The sequence below is a fragment of the Strongylocentrotus purpuratus genome, unplaced genomic scaffold (assembly GCF_000002235.5).
Source record: "Strongylocentrotus purpuratus isolate Spur 01 unplaced genomic scaffold, Spur_5.0 spur5_contig_833, whole genome shotgun sequence".
In the NCBI taxonomy this organism is placed as follows: domain Eukaryota; kingdom Metazoa; phylum Echinodermata; class Echinoidea; order Camarodonta; family Strongylocentrotidae; genus Strongylocentrotus; species Strongylocentrotus purpuratus.
In genome coordinates this window covers 1,248,667-1,268,708 of record NW_022145539.1, presented here as the reverse complement: position 1 = coordinate 1,268,708, position 20,042 = coordinate 1,248,667, and the positions used below count along the sequence as shown (strand labels likewise).

Genomic DNA, 20,042 nt, shown 5'->3' with positions numbered 1-20,042 from the left:
GGGTCCAGGGCCAGAGCCTCGGAAGCTCAGGGATTTTAGGCGTTTAATTACGGTTAATACCTTATTTTGTTGTGACACTGGCAGTTAACTATTTTTTCTTACTTGCTCTCTTTCTTTCCATTTCTCTTTATATATTATTTCAAAAAAAGTGGAGGGGGGGGGGGGGGAGGGACCTCAAGGCTCCCGATCCCCGCCGTTCCGCGGGCCCTGACGTGTAGGCCCCTAGGCATCTCAAGAATTTTCTTGCCTGGCTGTAAATTTAGGAATGTGTCATTTTACAACAAACGCATAAAAAAGTATAATTTACTAAAAAATCTCGGAAAATTAAGTCATTTCAGCATTATGTGTAAACCACCGTTATGGAATTAGAAATAAACCACGTTTGAATTTTATTTCCCCCGAGCCCACTCCCCAATCAGTACGCCAGTGCCCCCCCCCCCTGATTTACACTTTGTTGGCAACTCTCTCTTTTTTTTCTTTCCCTTTCTCTTCTCTTTCCCTTTCCTTTCCCTTCTTTCTCTCTCTCTTTTAGGTTTTCTATCTCCCCTTCTTTTCACCCTTTTTTTTTCCTTCCTCTCTTTTGGTCCCTTTTAGCTCTCATTTTTTCATTTTCCTTCCTTCTCTATCTTTTTTTTTAGCGGGGGCGGGGGGAGGCAAAGGCCTTTTGCCCCACCCCCATCCCGATCCGCAACTTGTTGGCATGAAAATTGCAACTGATATCCCCCTTCTTTTATTTACTTCTTTCTCAATTTTCCTTCCCTTTATTTCCTCTTTAGTGACTGGTCCCGCAGAAACTAGTGCTAAGCCAGTCACAGAGAATTCATGATTTCAACTGATGCCTGTCAGTGCATTGTAAATTTGATTTTTCTTCAAATTTCATTTAAAAATCTTTTCATATTGAGAAATATTATGGTGCATTGGCGTATGGGCTATGGTTGGAGCGTTGGATGCGTTGAACAGCGTTGGTGTATTATGAGGATTTATCATATTCATATTCTGAATATTTTCAGCGAATTGAATAATATTGACAAGGATGCAATTCATAGTTGTACTCGATAATTCTCACTTAACATATTCTCTCTTTCTCTCTCTTCCTGTCTTACATAAAGAAAATATGAAAATAATATTTGGCCTTGATTAAGAAAAATTGAAATTTTATCAGTATTAAACAGGGAGAAGGAAAGGGGAGGAAATTAATCAAAACAAACATTGAAGAATCCAATTCAGTGTTCTTTCGTGATTCATAAGAATGAAAGTACATTAAAAGGTGAAATAATAAATTGAAGAGCGATGATAAATCAATTCTTTGACGTTGATTGATTGAATGAAAAATAATGAAACAATATGGTCTGAAGGTCATATATCTTCGAATATTAGAAAGTTTCATCCACCATCGTGTTGTTGAACACTATTTGCAATTTAATTTTAATGCGGTGACTTGTCGGTTACGAGCAGAAGGTCATTTCGGGCTTCTATATTCTATAATACTATCAACAGATATCTGGATAGAGACATCTCGTCACATCAAGCTACGAGAAAGTATATCATCATCTCACAGAATTATACTTTAGCGACAACACAATCATTCAAACCATATAAGCAGTACGCCTACACAGGCGCGTACGCAGGGGGGGGGGGGGGGGTTTGGGGGTTAAACCCCCCCCTTTGGAAATTTTTTGTGTGTAAACCCCCCTAAAAAAAACCTCAAACCCCCCCCCCTTTTGGATTTTTTTTTTTTTTTTTTTTTTTTTTTTTTTTTTTTAATTATTAAAAAAAAAAAAAAAAAAAAAATATTCCCATGGCCGACCTAAAAAAGGTGACCTTACCCCCCCCCCCAACGGAGCAAAATGTCAAATTTCCAAATTTCGAGACCAAAAAAAAAAAAAAAAGTGTCCTCTTACCCCCCCCCCCCCCCCCCCCCCCCCCCCCCCCCCCCCCCCGCTTATTCAGCGGTCGGCTGAGTCGTTGCGATTTTTTTGGGACCCCCCAAAAAAAAAAATGTGTCCTCTTACCCCCCCCCCCCCCCCCCCCCCCCCCCCCCCCCCCCCCCCCGCTTATTCAGCGGCTGGCTGAGTCGTTGCGAAATTTTCGGACCGATTTATAAATGTTAAAACCCCCCCCTTGAAAAAATCCTGCGTACGCGCCTGCGCCTACATACAAAACACATTGTCAAGTATTGTTTATACCATAAGGATGAACACGTTTCAATGAAAAAAGAAAAATGAATCATTCAACCAGACAATGAATAGGGTTGATTTCATGTTTTAGGGCTACAGCTATAAAGGATTTTCTATATGAGAGAATATGAGAGGAAGAGAGAGAGAGAGAGAGAGAGAGAGAGAGAGGGGGGGGGGGGGGAAGAGGGGGGGGGGGGAGGTAGAGATAAAAAAATATATATCATTTTTCACACAGATATACTTTAAAATTATTTCTTTTTAATTACAGAGCCCTATCGTTTGACTGATCACAATTACATGCATTTTAACCATATGATTTTTCAACAATTCAGTGACTTTTGATATCCTTGATTTCCTAATATTGGAAATCAGTTAGATGAACAATCGTATCAGGACAATTACCCTCTGGGCAATCAACCCCCCGGAAAATAACCCCCATAAAATTATCCTCCGGTAAATTCCCTCCCCCCCCCCGAGGACAATTACCCCCCCGAGGATTATTACCCCCGAGGACAATTACCTCCCACCTGCAAATCACCATCTCTTCGTTAAAGGCGAAGTCTAGCCTGATAATAAGTTGGTTTTAAAACTTTTAATACTAGAAGGCAATTTTTTTCGGGGGGTAATTTTTTGGGGTAATTTTCCAGGGGGATATTGTCCTGGGGTTGGGGGTGATTGCCCAGGGGTTAATCGTCCTAGAACCATGAGCAAGAGGAATTATAATAATTAAAAAAAAATGTATATGAAGAGAGAATTTCATCATAAAAGACATATAAGACGCTTATCATGTGCCCTCATAATTAAGTATTCCTTTTACCTCGTCAATTAGATGTATTACTTCAAAGCACCGGTCTAATCATGAATAATGTTTAAAAAAAATATCATTAATACAATCATGTAGATAATGAATATATCAAGACAGTTCAATTTCATATGACTTTTCTTAAAGAGAAGGTTGAGTTCTGGGAAGAGGTGAAAAAATAATTTGTGAGCATTACTCATTCTTGTTATGCAAGTGTGGAAGAACATCAGTTAAGACATGTTCCCTGAAAAGCATGGCTCTTCAAATGCCTTCATATTCTAAATATGCATGTAACATCGTAAAAATCGGGGGCCGGATTTTTACGCCACGTGTTTGTGTAGTCCCATATACATCTTTCTGTGCAAGTGTTTGTAACTTTACCAAGACTTGGCCACATTTCTTATCATTTTGATGATTCCAGAACCTTGCAATACACACAAATTCTTATTATGCTAGATGATTAACCTTTTCTGGTCGGTTCCACATCGTTTCTTTCATAATGCAATCGCATGACCAGAACTCAACTTCATCTTTAAGGCAACGAAACAAGCCATAACCAAACGTAAACCAATATATTGCCAAATTATTATTTTGTCAAGAACATAATGTATCCATATCCAGAATTATTTAGCATAAAAATGTCATGCTTTTATGGAAAAGTATACAATTTTTCAGCACGCGTCCTGCTCGCGAATTTTTTTTCCGTACTCGAGAGGGCAAATACCCCATGTGCGCATGCGCGTGGACTTGTGATTTCTCTGCTACTTCCCATACGAAATGTACATGTATTCGCATCTACTGTGCACGATTCGCGTTCTACGAGTAAACGATGGCATAGTAGTCTTCAAACACAGACTCTGATTTGCCAGTTTGACAAAACAATTACGCATATATCGTGCGTAGCAATAGTACTAGTATTCAAGTCTGAGTAGTTGTATGATTCAGACATTTTAGTGCTTACAGAAATGCATCCCAAATTGAATAGCATGGTATAGTAGTCTGCAAGCACAGACGCTAATCGGACAGTTTGACAACATAGTGTCTTGAGTAGTGCTTTATATTCAAATATGCTTAGTTGTATGATTCAGACCCTACTGGTGCGTGTATTGGAAAGGCATCTCAACTTGCAGAGTGGCATAGTAGTCTGCAAGCACAGACGCTAATCTGACAGTTTGACAAAATAGTGTTATTCAAGTCTGAGTAGTTTTATGATTCAGACCCTACTGGTGCGTGTATTGGAAATGCACCTCAACTTATAGAGTGGCATAGTAGTATGCAAGCACAGACTCTCCTTTGACAGTTTGACAGAATAATATAGGCCTATTGTGTATTGAGTAGTGCTTTTATTCAAGTTTTCGTTGCAGACTACTATACTACACTCTACACATTGAGATGCATTTCTATCGCACGCACCAGTAGGGTCTGAATCATACATCTACGCAGACTTGAATAAAGTACTTCTCAGCACACTACTAGTATGTTGTCAAACTGTCAGATTAGCGTCTGTGCTTGCAGACTACTATACCATTCTATACAAGTTGGCGACTTGAATAAAGTACTTCTCAGCACACTACTAGTATGTTGTCAAACTGTCAGATTAGCGTCTGTGCTTGCAGACTACTATACCATTCTATACAAGTTGCAATGTATTTCCATATGCACTACTGGGTCTGAATCATACAACTACACAGACTTGAATAAGCACATCGCGACACATACGCATATTGATTTGTCAAACTGGCAAATCAGAGTCTGTGTTTGAAGACTACTATGCCATCGTTTACTCGTAGAACGCGAATCGTGCACAGTACATGCGAATACATGTACATTTCGTATGGGAAGTAGCAGAGAAATCATAAGTCCACGCGCATGCGCACATGGGATTTTTGCTCTCTCGAGTACGGAAAAAAAATTCGCGTCCTGCTCGCGCGTTGGACAAATGTTATTGTTGGGACTAGTTGTTTGACAACGGTTCTTGCTTACAAAATACAAAATACTAACAAGTATAAGGTAAATCTGTATCCCTATAAAACTTTCCATTTTATTAGTTTTATGTCAAAATGTTGATGACGCAAATATACTTATTCATGCTCCTTATGTAAATGTATCGTGAATACGGAATACCTAAAAACGGCTGAAATAAAATCTATTACGTATTTTATAAGAGTTATTGTTTACATCACACATTAATCACGTGCAAGGTCGGCTGATCTGTACAATACACAGATACGGTGATTGAGCAAGCTTGCCTGGGCAAACGATCGCGACCACTGATGGAAGTTGTAAATTGAAACTAAATGTGAGTTGAAGGCTTTAAGTTTTGGTTTTTCTAGTTGATGTTAATGTTATATAAAACTTGATAAAGCTTTGTCATGGTAAATGGTTAATCGTGTCAGTTAGAACTGTAGCGGTCAGGCAATGGGAAACTTTGCCGAATTCGACTCTAGCTCCTGTAACTTACTTTGACCGGAGCGCCTCGAACTCGCGCCCCGGCGGTCCTGGCGTTCAAACTACCTTCTGTGCGCTTCCTTGCTTCGAAGTAGCGTGTAGATCTAGGCCTGTATGATAATGAGAAGGGCGTGTCTGAGAACGTTTTAAGGAGTTGTTCTACTTGTTTAAAATAGCAGAAGGAAATTGATTTGATATCTAAATAAAAGAATGGTGAGATTTGTGTTGGTCTTAATTAAATTAAGGCACATGGTTTCTTCAGATGGATAGATTCTAGATCATAAATGATGATTTTACTAGATATTTGATCTAGATCTAGATCTAGGGGTCTAGACCTCTACTAGATCTAGATCTGCAAATCCAAGAATTAAAGGCTCCAGAAATGTATAAGCTTGTTTTAAATTAATCAGGTCGGACTCGCAGGTTTCATTGCAAATGATTAAGATAACAATTAATATACCAGTAAATTATTTTGTGTGTCTCATTCTTTATTCCAGATAAGCTGAAACAGACCACCAAGTTTCAATCAGAATGGCAACACCTACTGAATTCCGCTGGAATCGTACAGGTGCCTACGCCCTCTATGTCCTCCTGCTGTTGTTGGTCACCTACCTATTGAATCAGCTTGACCGCTATGCTCTGGCCATCTGTACACAGCCCATGGCCCAAGAGATTGGCTATGGTGATTATGGATGCCTGGAACTCAAGAATGTCTCCAAGGCAGAGATAGGCAAGGCTGGTTGTCCGAAGAATGCTACTGAAGTACAGTAAGTTGAGAGTGAAGATGATTGCAATTTGGATTTTAAGCAGACATTGCATGAAAGAAATACTATATGCTTACACTTATATAGTGCATACATATATAGAATTTGTATATTCTATGTAATTATATTTTGTTGCACCAAGCATTTAGAAAAGCTTTGTGAAAAAGATATTAAAATGAAGGAAATAGAAAATGCAATTAAGAATTCATAGTCATATCGGACATTTCTACATGCCTTGACCAAATCTACCCTCTCCATCAACTCCTGGCAAGCCATCCTAATGAAGTACAGACTCCCAGATCTCCATACCCTCATACAACACCCAATTCCGTACACATTGTGGAAGAAGAAATCCAAGAGGGCAGTGATGGACGTAGTGAATGACAACATCCTACAAGCAATAGAAAAGAAGTCGTCCCTGTCACTATGGAGGAACATGCCCATACCAGACCCAATGCTCCTGTATCCACAGACCAGCAGCTCACAGTTTCTGAGGCAAGCGATCATAATAAGATCACAGTTGGCATGCAACACATACCTAACCCAAACTAGGCTTGTCACCATTAAGAAAGCAACCTCAACCACTTGCCGTCTTTGCCACCAGGAAGATGAGGATAATATCCACTTTGTGGCCTCCTGTAGTATCCTAGCGTCACACCGAAGTGACTTCATCGGAGAAATGCAGAGCAGACACTTTTCTGAAACCGCCCTCTCATACTTCAACTTCAATGATGGCTTTGCATTCACAAAAGCTATACTTCTTCCCAACCACCTCATGCTCCCATCAAATCTATATGATAGACTGAACACTCTAATTCTACTCTTCCTCCATAAAATTCACATTGCCCGTACCTCTATCCTTTCCTCTCCCACTTGAATGTTTGTAACTACAATGTCAACAGCTGGAGACGAAAGACACCAACACTGACGCTTGCAGAATACAACTGCAGATCTCCGAGAACAACGGAGGAAGAAGAAGAAGAAGAAGTCATGGCAAAAGAGTCTGATATTATAAATGTCGTCTTTTTTGTATGGATAAATTATGAAATATCTTTACTTGATTTAATGTAGTGTGCCTCAATTCAAGTAAAGACTTTCTGTGGTGAAATACAGAATGATAAAAACCGAAGGTTAGTTGTGCATGTATACCATAGAGATGCATTGAGATTTTTGTAATACATTTCTCTTGATGTACATGCATGACTGTCATTGTACTTTTTAATTTTTAATTTTTTGATTGACAGGTGTGACACATACCTTGGGCCTAACAAGACGGAAGTCTGTTACTACGACAGAACCGGAGGAGGTTTTCAGTACCAGATCCTAGCTGGACCGATCTTCATAGTCATTTACACATTCGCAGGTTGGTAAAACTAATAGCTCCATGGTATGACCCGTCTGCGTTATTATGAACCAGTGAATCTGTCATATAGCTTTATGGATTTGTTGGTTTATAATGTCAGTGACAAACTTATGCAATGTCCTACAATGATATATACACTGTAGACTGTCTTCCATGTTAATTTCTTTTCCCCTGCTGTATTTAAAAAAAAAAGGAAAAAAAATCAGTGTTAGATCCTAGCTGGACCTATTTTCGTATTAACACGGACCGTACTACGGATTTCATGTACATGTAGTCTCCTTCCAGATTCAGTATATTGAAAGCAGGGAAAACACTAGTCCATAATCTGGCCTATTTAATTTTGATCTCCACCACACCAACGCTACCTCCCCCTACTAACTTGCTACCAGCCTAAGATGGCGTGATAAATAAATTAGGACGCCCGGCAAAGAGGTTCTCAGGCTGGGCTGGTGAGAGTTTGTTGATAACGCCATCTTCGGCGGCTTGAATCAAGTGTGTAGGGAATATAAAGAACTGGCCAGATTCTGGACCATGAAAACACTCCATCTTGTAGACAAGGATGAGTTAAAATATTTTACTTTATGCACTCCTTTACCACAAAACTGTGGGCTGTATAATACATTACTGGTTTTCCCACCCATCTTCTATTTAAATGTCAGGTATTGGACTTGGATATCTAGCTGACATCACCAATCGCAAACTCCTGCTTGCAGGGTGCTTAGCCTTCTGGAGTCTGATGACCTTTCTTACTGGGTTCGCTTCAGAATACTGGCATCTCGTCATTCTCAGATTCGGATTGGGTTTCGGGTAAGCGTGCAGATAGTTTTAAAGGGGAAGTCCAACCTGATATTCAAACCCCTAAAAAATATACCAGGGCCCCATTTTACAAAGCTTGTCATCACCAGTGACAAATGACAGTTTTTGTTATAAGCTAGTGAAATCCTAGCTTCTGATTGGTTATCAGCAGATTTATCACTGGTTCTTGTCATTTGTCATTGAAAAAAGGCCTTGTGAAACGGGCCCCAGATGTATGAGTAGAAAGAGCAAAAATGTTGCATTCGATGCCAGGAACTTTAAAGAGAAATATAAGCCTTAAAATGCTTCAATCAGCACCATGTTTAGAGGTTAAAAATAATTACTTCCGATCAAAATTGGCAATTTTTTTTGTTTGTTTGTTTGTTTTTTTTTTTTGGGGGGGGGGACTAAGTTCTTATACATAGATATTGCTATTAGAGACATTTCATTATAGTATTAATGACTGCTGAATATTAAAGCAGTCATTAATACTTTTATATGCCGAAAAACAAAAGAGTCAACTAATGACACCACCTTGGCCTTTCTCTAGTTTATCTGCACGGTTGTTTTTTATGAGTGTATCTTTGAGAGTAGACTAGATCTAGATTCTAGTCTAAGCAAGATATTTTTACAATTTTGGGGGTGGGCCGGCCCTGTGGGGAAATAGGAGAAGAACCTGCCTCTTCATATGACACCTCACTTATTGAGTATCACCTTCAGGATCACAACAGATAAAGGTTTGAATCTCGAATTGAAAAAAAAACTTGACTTTTTTTGCATGGTCGCGCAATGCACGTAGACTGCATAGAGACTGCATTGCGTACAATCTCTATGGGAATAATTTTAGTAAACAACATCGGGTGCGCGATCAGACACCCTGACTAGTAGTAGACTACTAGATCTATTTTCGTCTACGTCTATGCTGGTACTCATTTTCAGCAACTAAACGAACATGTTTATGGATAATTTCACATACCCTTTTTGTTGTTCTTGCTGTCAGCGAGTCTTGCATTTGATAAGTTGAAATCTTGGGAGATTTTCTTTAGCCATTTTTGTCTTGTTTGGAATTGTCTTGTCTTGTATGAAAAAAACTGACCAATTCTTCGCACACGTACGGTATCCTCGATCGCTCAAACCATTTTTAACATCTAAAACCTATGGGTAACCATGGAGACTGAACTATTTTCCCGGTAACCATGGTTACTGGGATTTTAGAACTATTTTAACCATGGTCACTGGGAATTTTACAGAAATAGTTTAAGTTTATGAATGCAATTTCGACCAATCAGATGGCTGGATTTCTTAAGTGAGGTATATAATGTATGTTATTGTTGCCAATTTAAAGAACAACATGTGACCAATTTAGCTTTTAAAATAAATCCTGTCCTGAATGGGTTTTTGAATAAATGCCTGTAAACCTTTGCAATAATCTGAATTTGAATTTGAATTTGAATATATTGGTCATTATATAACAGAAATTCTCCCTTTTTCTTTTTCATTACAAAGAAGTGTACAATGGCAAATAGCCATTAAGTGATAAAACAATAGAAGGAAATACGAAATTGGTTTTAAGGAAGTTTTGACCATTGTTTATCAGAATAAAAATACAGGAAAAGAAAGGTCATTTCATTAACTCATCTAAAATGCCTTCCTATAATGTGTGAAAAAAAGAAAACAGAATTTATGTTTGATTCAGATCACAGCGCCCCCTAACATTACGGCCTCACTGTATAGATCTATTGAATAATGCATTCTTAAGCAGCAGCAGTATGCTATGTCATACAAGTCATTAGAAATCTGTCACCATTTTCTTTTTTATTTCTTTTATCCAGAGAGGCAGGTTGCACACCGTTTGCTTCTAGTCTCATCGCTGATTATTTTGCTGCGAATGTTCGTGGGATAGCCCTGGGAGGCTATAACATTGGCATCTATGCAGGCTACAGCTTGTCCTATGCTCTGGGGGATTTTATAACAGCAGCTAACATTAATGGGCAGGTATGGACCGTACGATGATATGTGACTTAAGTGTTTCAGTACCTTTGCTAGTTGCATTTACATGCATAAATATCTATTGTTAAATGGGGGAAGGGCAAACAAAAATAGTAATAGAACTGCAGGCCCTTTCAAAGTGCTTTTCATATTAATACCCTGGTCATCGGATTCAGGCTTACCCGCACACAATGTATGCACATTTTCTACTCCCTGGGGAGCATTTCTGCCAGGCAAGCGCACAATTGCTCATCCAACCACATTCACTTTCGCATCCTACTGGGTACCCATTTAACACCTTGTTGGAGAGTGGCAAATGTAGATCAATGCCTTGCCAAAGGACATTAGTACCGCGGCGGGACTTGAACCACGGATCTTGTGATCCACAGTTCGGTGACATATCCACTCGACCATGACACCTCTGTATGAACTCCCCAAAGTCTTTGCATTTAACAAATTCTCTCTTTATGATCTGCAAGGCTGACATTGAGTGTTGTAAACTTGTAATATTACAATGGTCTCTCTTTTTTAATGTTCAGGGATGGCGTTGGGTCTTCTGGATTGCAGGTGTACCAGGTTTCCTAGTCGCTGCCCTCATAGCCTTCACTGTGAAAGAGCCGGTAAGAACAAGGAACGCATCGCTACAGGAGAGATCCGAGTCCTACGAGACCAGCGGTCTGCAGAAGCTAAAGATGGTGATGGCTTGCTTCTGTAGTCCCTCCCTACTGATTCTGTGTCTTGCTGGATCTATCAGAAATGGAGGTCAGTAGTGTAGTGTCCATAGATTTATGGCTTACTAAAATTATTACAAGTATTAAAATGAATATTGAGAACTTTGCTTGGTAAAGTTACAATCACTGTACTGTCTGTACACAGAAATATTTATATGGAAATTCATGAACATGAGGCATAAAAATCTGAGCCGCTTTTTACGCTTTTACGTACATGTCATATTTAGAATATTAAGGCATTTGAAGAGCCATGCTTTTCAGGGAACATTTTTTATCTGATGTTCTTCCACACTTGCATAATATTGATGATATAATGCTCACAAATTATTTTTCACCTCTTCCCAGAACTCAACCTTCTCTTTAAAACATTGAGAGATAACTTTTTGATTAAACTATACAAATGTATTAGAAGAAGTGTAAAATGATATACAAATAGGATAACATTAGTTTTCTGACCTTCAATGTCTGTATATTTTGTTGATATAGGATTTACCTTATCATCTGATATATAATGGGCAGTCATAACAAGGACCCTAGGACCATGAGAATTACCTTGATATATCAACAATCCTGTTGTGCATCGATACAAAAAACAAAAGAGTCTAAGAGTTTGTACATCAGCAAAATTAACTTGTTATCAGATCAGGGCCCTGTATGTTGCGATTGATCCAAACAAATTGCAAGTCCTCAAATCAATGGCAAGTTTACAGTCTCCTATCTCTTAAAGGTAAAGACCAGTTCTGTTCATCCGATTGCATTGTGAAAGAAACGTTGTGGAATCGGTCAGAAAAGGTTGATCATCTAGCATATAAGTATTGGTGTGTATACTGCAAGGTTCTGGTATCATCAAAATGATAAGAAATTTGGCCCAGTCATGGTAAAGTTACAAGCACTGTACACAGAAAGATGTATATGGGACTACGCAACACGCGCGCTATATCTATCCAGTCCAGATAGATATAATAATTTACCAAATATATCAATTGGTAGGCGGTTTCCCAGCAAAATTTGTATTATCACCTATTAGTCAAAACATATTCTTTCACATGATTGGTAATAAGAGCTTCCATGTCATTTTTTGAGAGGAGGGCGTTTCCAAAACTGGTCTATTCCTTTAAGTACATAGATGCAAATGATTTAAATTGCAAATCAGATGTGATTAATCGCAACCGTTTATAAGACAGAGCCCAGAGCTTTTATATATTTTTAGCAAGGGGCAAGAGCCTCCCTATTTGGTAGATCTTATGTTTCCTAAGAAACTGTTACTTTTGTTATTTCTTTCAGCTGGCTATGTGTGGGGTTATAACACCCAGCTGTACTTCACAACATACTACCCGGAGGTCAGCACTGGACAGTGGCTGTCCTGGATTCCGTTGGTAGGGGGCAGCATTGCAGTAGTATTCGGAGGATTTATCTCCGATAGATTGGTCAAATGGGGACCGTACGCCAGGATATGGGTGCTGATTGCAAGTCTGGTAAGTTTACTTGCATGAAGCAAAGTGATTTTAGCGTCATTGATTGGATTACATTTAAATTTGGATGGCTAGGTAGTTATGGAAGGGAACTGTTTCATTCCAAATCTTTAGGTAACATAATTAGTCATTTTGGTGATGCAGTTGATCTGTCAAGAAAAACTAAACACAGTTCAGATATTATATTGCATAAATATTTCTCCTTATAATTATAAATCTTGAAAAGTTGTTATTTCATTTGTTCTTCTTCAAAACCCATGTTCTTAAAGCCCCTCTAAAGTGTTGGGAGCCCCCGGCCAAAATTTTGATGGAAAAATTTCACTTAAATTTAATCATAATGTGAAAGAGGATGTCATTTAAGACACATTTCTGAAAGGATTTCCAAAACAAATGTTTGAAGTTGAATATTGATGAAGTTATACAAAATTTAGGTTTTCTGCGTACAACCGAAAACCTAAATTATGTATTCTTTTATCAATATTTGTCTTCAAACACATTTTTTTTTTTTTTTGGGGGGGGGGGGGGGGGAGGGGGGAAGGGAATCTTTGCAGAAGTGTGTCTTAAATTACATCTTCTTTCACATTATGATACAATCTAAGAGAAATTTCGCCATCAAATTTGGGGGGAATTTGGGGCTCCCAACACTTTAGAGGGGCTTTAACATAAGCATTTAAAATTATGGTTTCATAATAATGGTTGGTGTATCCTTTATATAAATGCTCATTATCAATGTAGGCTAAGCTTAGATTTGAATTTAATTAGCCTTCTTTTGTCTTGTTTTAATCATGTGACCAGACATTAGCAGCTCCTTTCGCCGCTGGGACTCTGTTCTTCAAGCCACCGTGGGCTTTTGTGTTCCAGATCCCTACCTATATCATAGGCAAGTATGCTCTGTGTGTTTCAGCTCCCACATAGTCTGCATGTACAGACTCTAATTTAACACTTAAACACAATTCCATAAAAAAGTCTAGCTCTGTCGGTCCATGCCTGGCTGTGTCAGAAGCATCTTAAGTTTATCACATAAAGTAGTATTTCTGGGCTTTCAAAATTTTGAGACTTCCACAAGTTGTTATAGTTTTATAGAAAAGGCAATGTATCAATTACTCTTTTGTCAAAATAAAGAAAACTTTATGAGATAAAATTAACCAGTGGACATATTGGATACTTAAGATGAAATTTTGCAATGGATAATTTGTATTTATTATCAATCTTTAATGACATCTGTTAGATATTTTATTATTCTTAACTTCAAAATGTTTTATTCTGTAAGTTTTATGTGATATGAAAGTCCTTCAAAATGTTTTTCATGTGTGAAATGATGATGACCGTCTTTTACCTCTGTGCAGGGGAAATGTGGGTCAGTGTAACCTTAGCTGTGGTGATAGAGCTGGTCCCGTCGAACATCAGAACAACGGCCATCGCTTACTACTTCTTCATCATCAGCAACATTGGGGGCAACATGCCCCTTCTTGTACCCCCTATCGAGCAAGCTCTCGGCCTCCGTGCTGCTCTTTATATCCTCTATCCCGGCTGCTACTTATTGGCGTAAGTATATGGAAGCATTTTCATTTCATTTCATTTCGTTTATTTCCATTTCCAGCAAAATAAAATAAAGTACATAATAATAATAGTAATAATATTTAAATTTTATATAGCGCTTAATACAAATGTCTCTAAGCACTTTACAAATATACTATTACCCCAGTCATTAGATTCAGTGCTTGCCCGCACACACTGTGAGCACAATCTCCACTCCCTGGGGAGCATTCCAGCCGGGCGTTACTTGACGCTCACAAGCTGTTTGACCAACAATGACGGCCATGGCATTGCATTGTACATAGTAAAACAATGAAACTTAACATTATATTTGTAATTAGTCCACAGTGTACAACAGGCATATACAACAGGTTGGTCATGGTTCTGCTGAAAAGCTGGGCTTGTAGATTGCAGCCCCCTATAACTTATAGTTGCAAAAATAGTATATCAATAATAAGGGAACGCACAAATACATAAACTGGGTAGACATAACATAAAAGGAGTGAAAGGGACAGGAAAGAAGGGAGATAAGGAACGAGAGAGGGTTGGACTCTTACCTATAACACTCACAACAAAGCAAGGACAGACTGGAATCGAATGGCAGTACAAAATGAATGAAAATATAAAATATTATTTTATTGGGTGGAATAAATTTAATGAGGGAGAGCTGATTTGATTAGTTCTTTCAATCTTTCTTTTTTCATAAACTCATAAATCATAATCCAACTTTAAATTGAAGAACTTGATTTAAAAATTGCTTCATGATGTTAATTACACTGATGTTGGTAAGTTACTTACATGATGGTATTTACAGACACTGCGAGTTTGTAATGTGAATATCGATCTTGTTTTTTCCTCTTCTTCTGAGCTGCCATATTAGCAATCTCAAAGTTTGTGGTGAAGATGATTTTCTTGTGAAAGATCTCTCTGAGCAGAGCTGCTTAATTTCTTGCCTTTGATTTTAAAACGTAAATAAAAGAATGAATCAGGAGAGCTTAGGTATTTGTTTGTAGCTCATCATGACTGTGCCGTGGACTAATGATGGCCTGGTGGTAGGGTCGCTGCACGGCAAGCAGTAGATGCAGTTCAAATCCCACAGTTTCCAAGATTTTTTCTGACTTGTTTTCAATTACAGATCAATCAATCGATCTTTATTTACTGGGTGTAAGCCACAAGTATGTTTAAACAATTTAAATATATATCGTTGTTCATTGATGTTTTGTCTTTTCAGAGCTGCCATATTTGCCATCTGTATATTGGTTGTGAAGAGGGATATCCGTCGCAAGGAAGCGCTGGACGTTCCCGATTCCAGTCCTCTCCTAGCTGATGATGTGAGACAAGAAGATTCCAAGGTGGATTAACACAAAATGTTCCGAAATCATGTTTTTTTCACAATCGGTCAAATATTACCTGTTTTGGTAAGCTTTTTCCTGCTACCCTGTAACCATCTTAAAGCTCACTGTACTACTATATAGAAAACAATTTGGTGACCATTGGTCCCCCATGATCCTCTTTTTCTTATGTTAAGTGAGAGCTGATTTAATAACCACCTGTCAGTGACCTTGCAGGATGGTCTTATCCGTCTTATAAACTAGTACAGATGGCCTTTAAGATCTCTGTCGTAGCTGGGGCTGTTGCTTATGCAGAACGCTGATATGGTAGAAAGAGATTGTACGTTGGAGAAAGAGTATATTGGCATCAATCTCTGTTCATGGATGTACCGCATTCCGAGCGTTCATGTTCAGCCTACCTTATCCATCTGGGCATCGTTTCACGAAACGGTCATTAGTTCCAGTTCGTATTACAATTAACCAGCGTTTTAAACGATGTTGGTGAACTTGTACTTTTGATGGTTTCTTGAAACGACTCCCTGATGAACATGGTGCTTGATGATGTCTCTTCTTCGGTCTCTACCATATAGTCATCAGCAACGGATTCAGCAATGGCGCCAGCTAGGACATAGGTCTCAAGAAGCTTGCAGCATGGCAAGTGATAGCTTACCAAACCAATTTTTTTGAAATCTTTAAAAATTATTTTTTTTCAAGGGGGTACTGATTGTTAAAACAGAACAATATCCCACTTTTTCATCACCAATCAGATGAAGCTAGCCCGTTTAGTGGATTAGAATGGTTTAGGGAGTTATTAACTCCTTGTATGCCAGACAAAATACTGTTCTATGGAATTTATGTGTACTGTCTGTGAAAAAAATGCCTCATTGGGGCAGTATGGGTTAAAAGACAATGATTGGTTGTGGTAATGCATTGTATTTGGAGAGGTAGTGACTTAATGTAATTCTTAAGCTGTGTTATATGCACTACATGTAGATGTGCTGTTTGATCAGCAAAAATATATAAAAAGTAAGTAAAACTGAGTGAAAAATCACATTTACTGAAAAGCACAACTGTTATTAGACTGCAGGCTTCGTGTATGCTTGAGTACAGTACTACTAGCTAAATTACCTATCTTTTCTCTTTATTGTGGTATTCCACATTTTCTTTTGAAATTATTTTACAGACAATATATATTTGTAGTCTTGAACCTACGTGCATGTTTTATTTGATTCTGTGAGAATCATTATCCATCGCCACTAGAAATCAGGGTTCCCTTTGATTGATTATTCAGAGTCGGCTCCTTTGTGGCACCAGTGAATAACCCTCTCGCAACAATCATTCCACATTTTGTGGTTTGGCTCAATAACTTTTGATTCTGAGTCCTACAAAATATGGCAGATGCTTGCGAAGAGAAACAGGAATTGAAAAAAATGAAAATAAGCTCTAAAATGTTTAATTTGGCAACATGTTGAGAGATTCAAAATCAATGTTTTTCAATCAAATTTGGTAAGTTTTTCAAGTTCCTGACAATATGTTCCCCTATCATTATTGCTGTCAGAGACATTACATTTTTGTCTTAACAATGTAGCAATACAATGAAAATAATGAATGTCATGATGATTTGAAGAACAGTCCATTCAGGAATTTCAGGGTAATGTATTTTTGTTGCTTGGTCTGTTTTTTTCGGTCTGGAGTCGGTGTGACTAGGTTGTAACCCTGATCAATGCTTTGTACCGTCTTCGGAATGGGTGTGGAGACACACATTCCAATGAGTACTTGTTCTTTTTTGTTTGTTACGCAATTTTGCAGTCTGTTGACCTCATTTTACATTATGACCAGTAAATATACCTCATTAAAACATATACAGGGTATACAGACTCCTGACGACGGATAGTCAACCTGTTCGAAACGTTGAGCCACTCCTACCACCCATCCTCTCCAACCGGCGCTATAGTTCTCCTTAGAACTATAAGCTAAGAAAGATAACCAACAGTCTTTTTCAAGACTACACCAACGGTCCTTTTCAGGACTACACACACTCGAGAAAGATTACTGAGAGTCCTTTCCAGGACTCCTCAATCCTCCCTCTCTCTCACATGGTGCAACCGGAAGCCTACTGTATAACATATATATATTTTTTCAATTTCTGAACCTTTCATGTGCTTTTCAATAAAGAACATGAATGTTGATTCATTCTAAAAGGGAAAGATAGTAAGGCCAGCGTACTGTAATACAAAGTTAGCGCTGTTGCTCTTTTGCAAATGACCACTGTGTACAATCATTGAGCATATGATAAATTGCTATTTAAACTGCCATTTAAACTGCCTGATAAATTATTATTTAAACTGCCTGATAAATTATTATTTAAACTGCCTGATAAATTATTATTTAAACTGCCTGATAAATTATTATTGATGAATACATGTTGTTTGATAAATGTAGATCATGAATCAAAAGTCGGGAATTGAGAAGCACTAACTGCAAATATAGTTGATGGCGTGTAAAAGTGTGATGATTTCATTCATTTCTTCTGAAGGCAAGCCAGAATACCTGTTAATAACTGTACTTTAAGCTCAAACTACCGAAAGAGGTTTATTGTTTATTTGTAAAACTAGACATTGAAACCTTCCAAAAATCATCATAAACATGCTATACTGGAAGTAGAACTTATCTTATGTTAAGAACAATCAATAGTGTGTTTTAAAGTATATTTTAGAAGGATATGGATAAGAAGAAACAATTTTTCTACTTGTACTTAAAAGTAATACAAAGTTTAAGGAAATTTTGAAAATTGGGTGGATAGTGAATCTTTACGATTTTGATATATTTAGATGCCCCTGTGGATGTGTTATAAGCACTAGAAAATTTAGCCCTTAAAACACTTCTGCTTTCAAGAAAATTTGGATATAAAAATTTACCGGTGCTCCCGGTAAATTTTGATGAATTTCAAATAGCGCCTACGACCGTACCATGGTAGCTGCAACCATGAAAATCTCAGAATATGTAGTTGTGATATATAATTTCCAAACGAGAATAGCTAATAGGTTGATTTTTGTCAAGAAACATTGTTTTATAGCTTAATTAATATCCTGACCTTGAGAGGGAGCTATACAACATAAAGAGTTAACTACGGTATTTACAATTTCATAACTGTAGACTCGATTTCAACCGCGACAACGATCACTGAATATTGTAGGATCGCATATGCTTCCAATATGTTCATTTGACCCAAATTCATGACCCCATACCAAAACTTTGTATTACCTTTAAGTTTAAGCTTTCTAATGTTCGTTATTTTGTATACCAATTATTGTTCGTCCAAAGCATGCCTGCAGGTATTTGGGTAAAAATGTCTTGTATGTTGCATGTAAATACACACCAATCTTTTGAGAAAAAAAAAGTGATGTTTAATTTGAGGGGTCAGTGACACAAAGGTGTAACTCCATTTTAAGAAAAAGTGGTTTGTGTCACTCAGCACTTGGGCCTGAAGTCTATGTTTCACTAGCCATTGACTTCAATGGGATGTTGGGTGTGTAAGTCTTTGCGTTTCCTGGAAAGCCCACATTTTTCTGAACATTCTGATATCAAATACTAATTTTGGCAAAATATGGAGTTACGTCTTTGTGTCACTGAACCCTCGAATTGCTGTACTGCCCTCTGAGGGCCAGAAGGGCATTAACTCATAATGCCCAAGGTCAGAGGTCAAGCCCATCTGGCTTGCCGCCTAGTCAATATTTGGATTCATGACACAGTCAATTTATTGGAGAATAATTTCTGAAGTGTCAATTAATGTACGACTCATATGAAAAATATTATAATGCAGGCAGGCATTAACACTAGCTTGAATAATTCATTTGAGAGACCAATGAACATTCCAGCATTTATTGATTACGACTGTATGAGTTTACAATTCCTAATTTGTCAAAGTTTGCAAATCTGTCAGTGTATTTTCAATGACCTCAATGTCAAATAATTGGAGGATAATTTCTGAAGTGTCAATTAATACCATTTCTTTAGTTTTAAGTAAAAAGACTATTCAAGATTAACATTCATATTTTTCTTTTTCATATGTATTAATGTGTAAAGCTATGGATAAAAGTATACACTTTTCCAGGTAACAAAGAATAATATGAATATATTATAATTATGTATCATAATTGTATCATATTATCACAATTATATTAATCATCTACCAGTAAATTTACTTGGGTTAAAGGAATATACATGTATGATATAATCATAGCAAGAATCATCAGAGATTTAATGTCATATTATATTTGTTTTTTGTATTATCATTATCATAGATATGTCTTTCATGAACTGTGTCATTATGGGTATTGTAAACAAAGCTATTGTCACACAACTTAAAAGAAATTACAATAATGCAAGATGTACTTCTTTTTATAGGGCTTTATATTTTATATAGATTTGATATTTTGCTGTATAACTGGGAATGCATGTATACGGTAGTACTAATTAAAAGAGAAAATAAAAGTGTACTTATGAAATACACTGATAAAATATGTGAATCTTGTTTGTGTATTTATTTAATAAACCATAAATACAGTGACAGAGAAATCAGGTAATGAAACCTAACACATTTTTCCAAATTATCTAATATTAAAGGTACTATG

The 20,042-nt window shown here is 37.5% G+C and overlaps 1 protein-coding gene across 2 annotated transcripts; it reads left to right on the top strand.

Moving 5' to 3' along the window:
• The first annotated feature begins 5,174 nt into the window (after positions 1 to 5,174).
• LOC587502 (MFS-type efflux pump MSMEG_3705) lies at positions 5,175 to 17,328 on the top strand. Of its 2 annotated transcripts, XM_030984366.1 has the most exons (11): positions 5,175 to 5,278; positions 5,925 to 6,194; positions 7,436 to 7,554; positions 8,214 to 8,361; positions 10,182 to 10,344; positions 10,878 to 11,100; positions 12,354 to 12,544; positions 13,337 to 13,421; positions 13,888 to 14,086; positions 15,309 to 15,429; positions 17,276 to 17,320. In XM_030984366.1, the coding sequence occupies exons 2-11, from the start codon at positions 5,959 to 5,961 to the stop codon at positions 17,300 to 17,302; spliced, it is 1,512 nt and encodes a 503-aa protein (XP_030840226.1). In that variant the 5' UTR covers positions 5,175 to 5,278; positions 5,925 to 5,958; the 3' UTR covers positions 17,303 to 17,320. The 2 variants fall into 2 exon arrangements, with proteins under 2 accessions (XP_030840226.1, XP_030840233.1); XM_030984373.1 differs by having other exon boundaries at positions 15,309 to 17,328.
• The last annotated feature ends 2,714 nt before the right edge of the window (positions 17,329 to 20,042 follow it).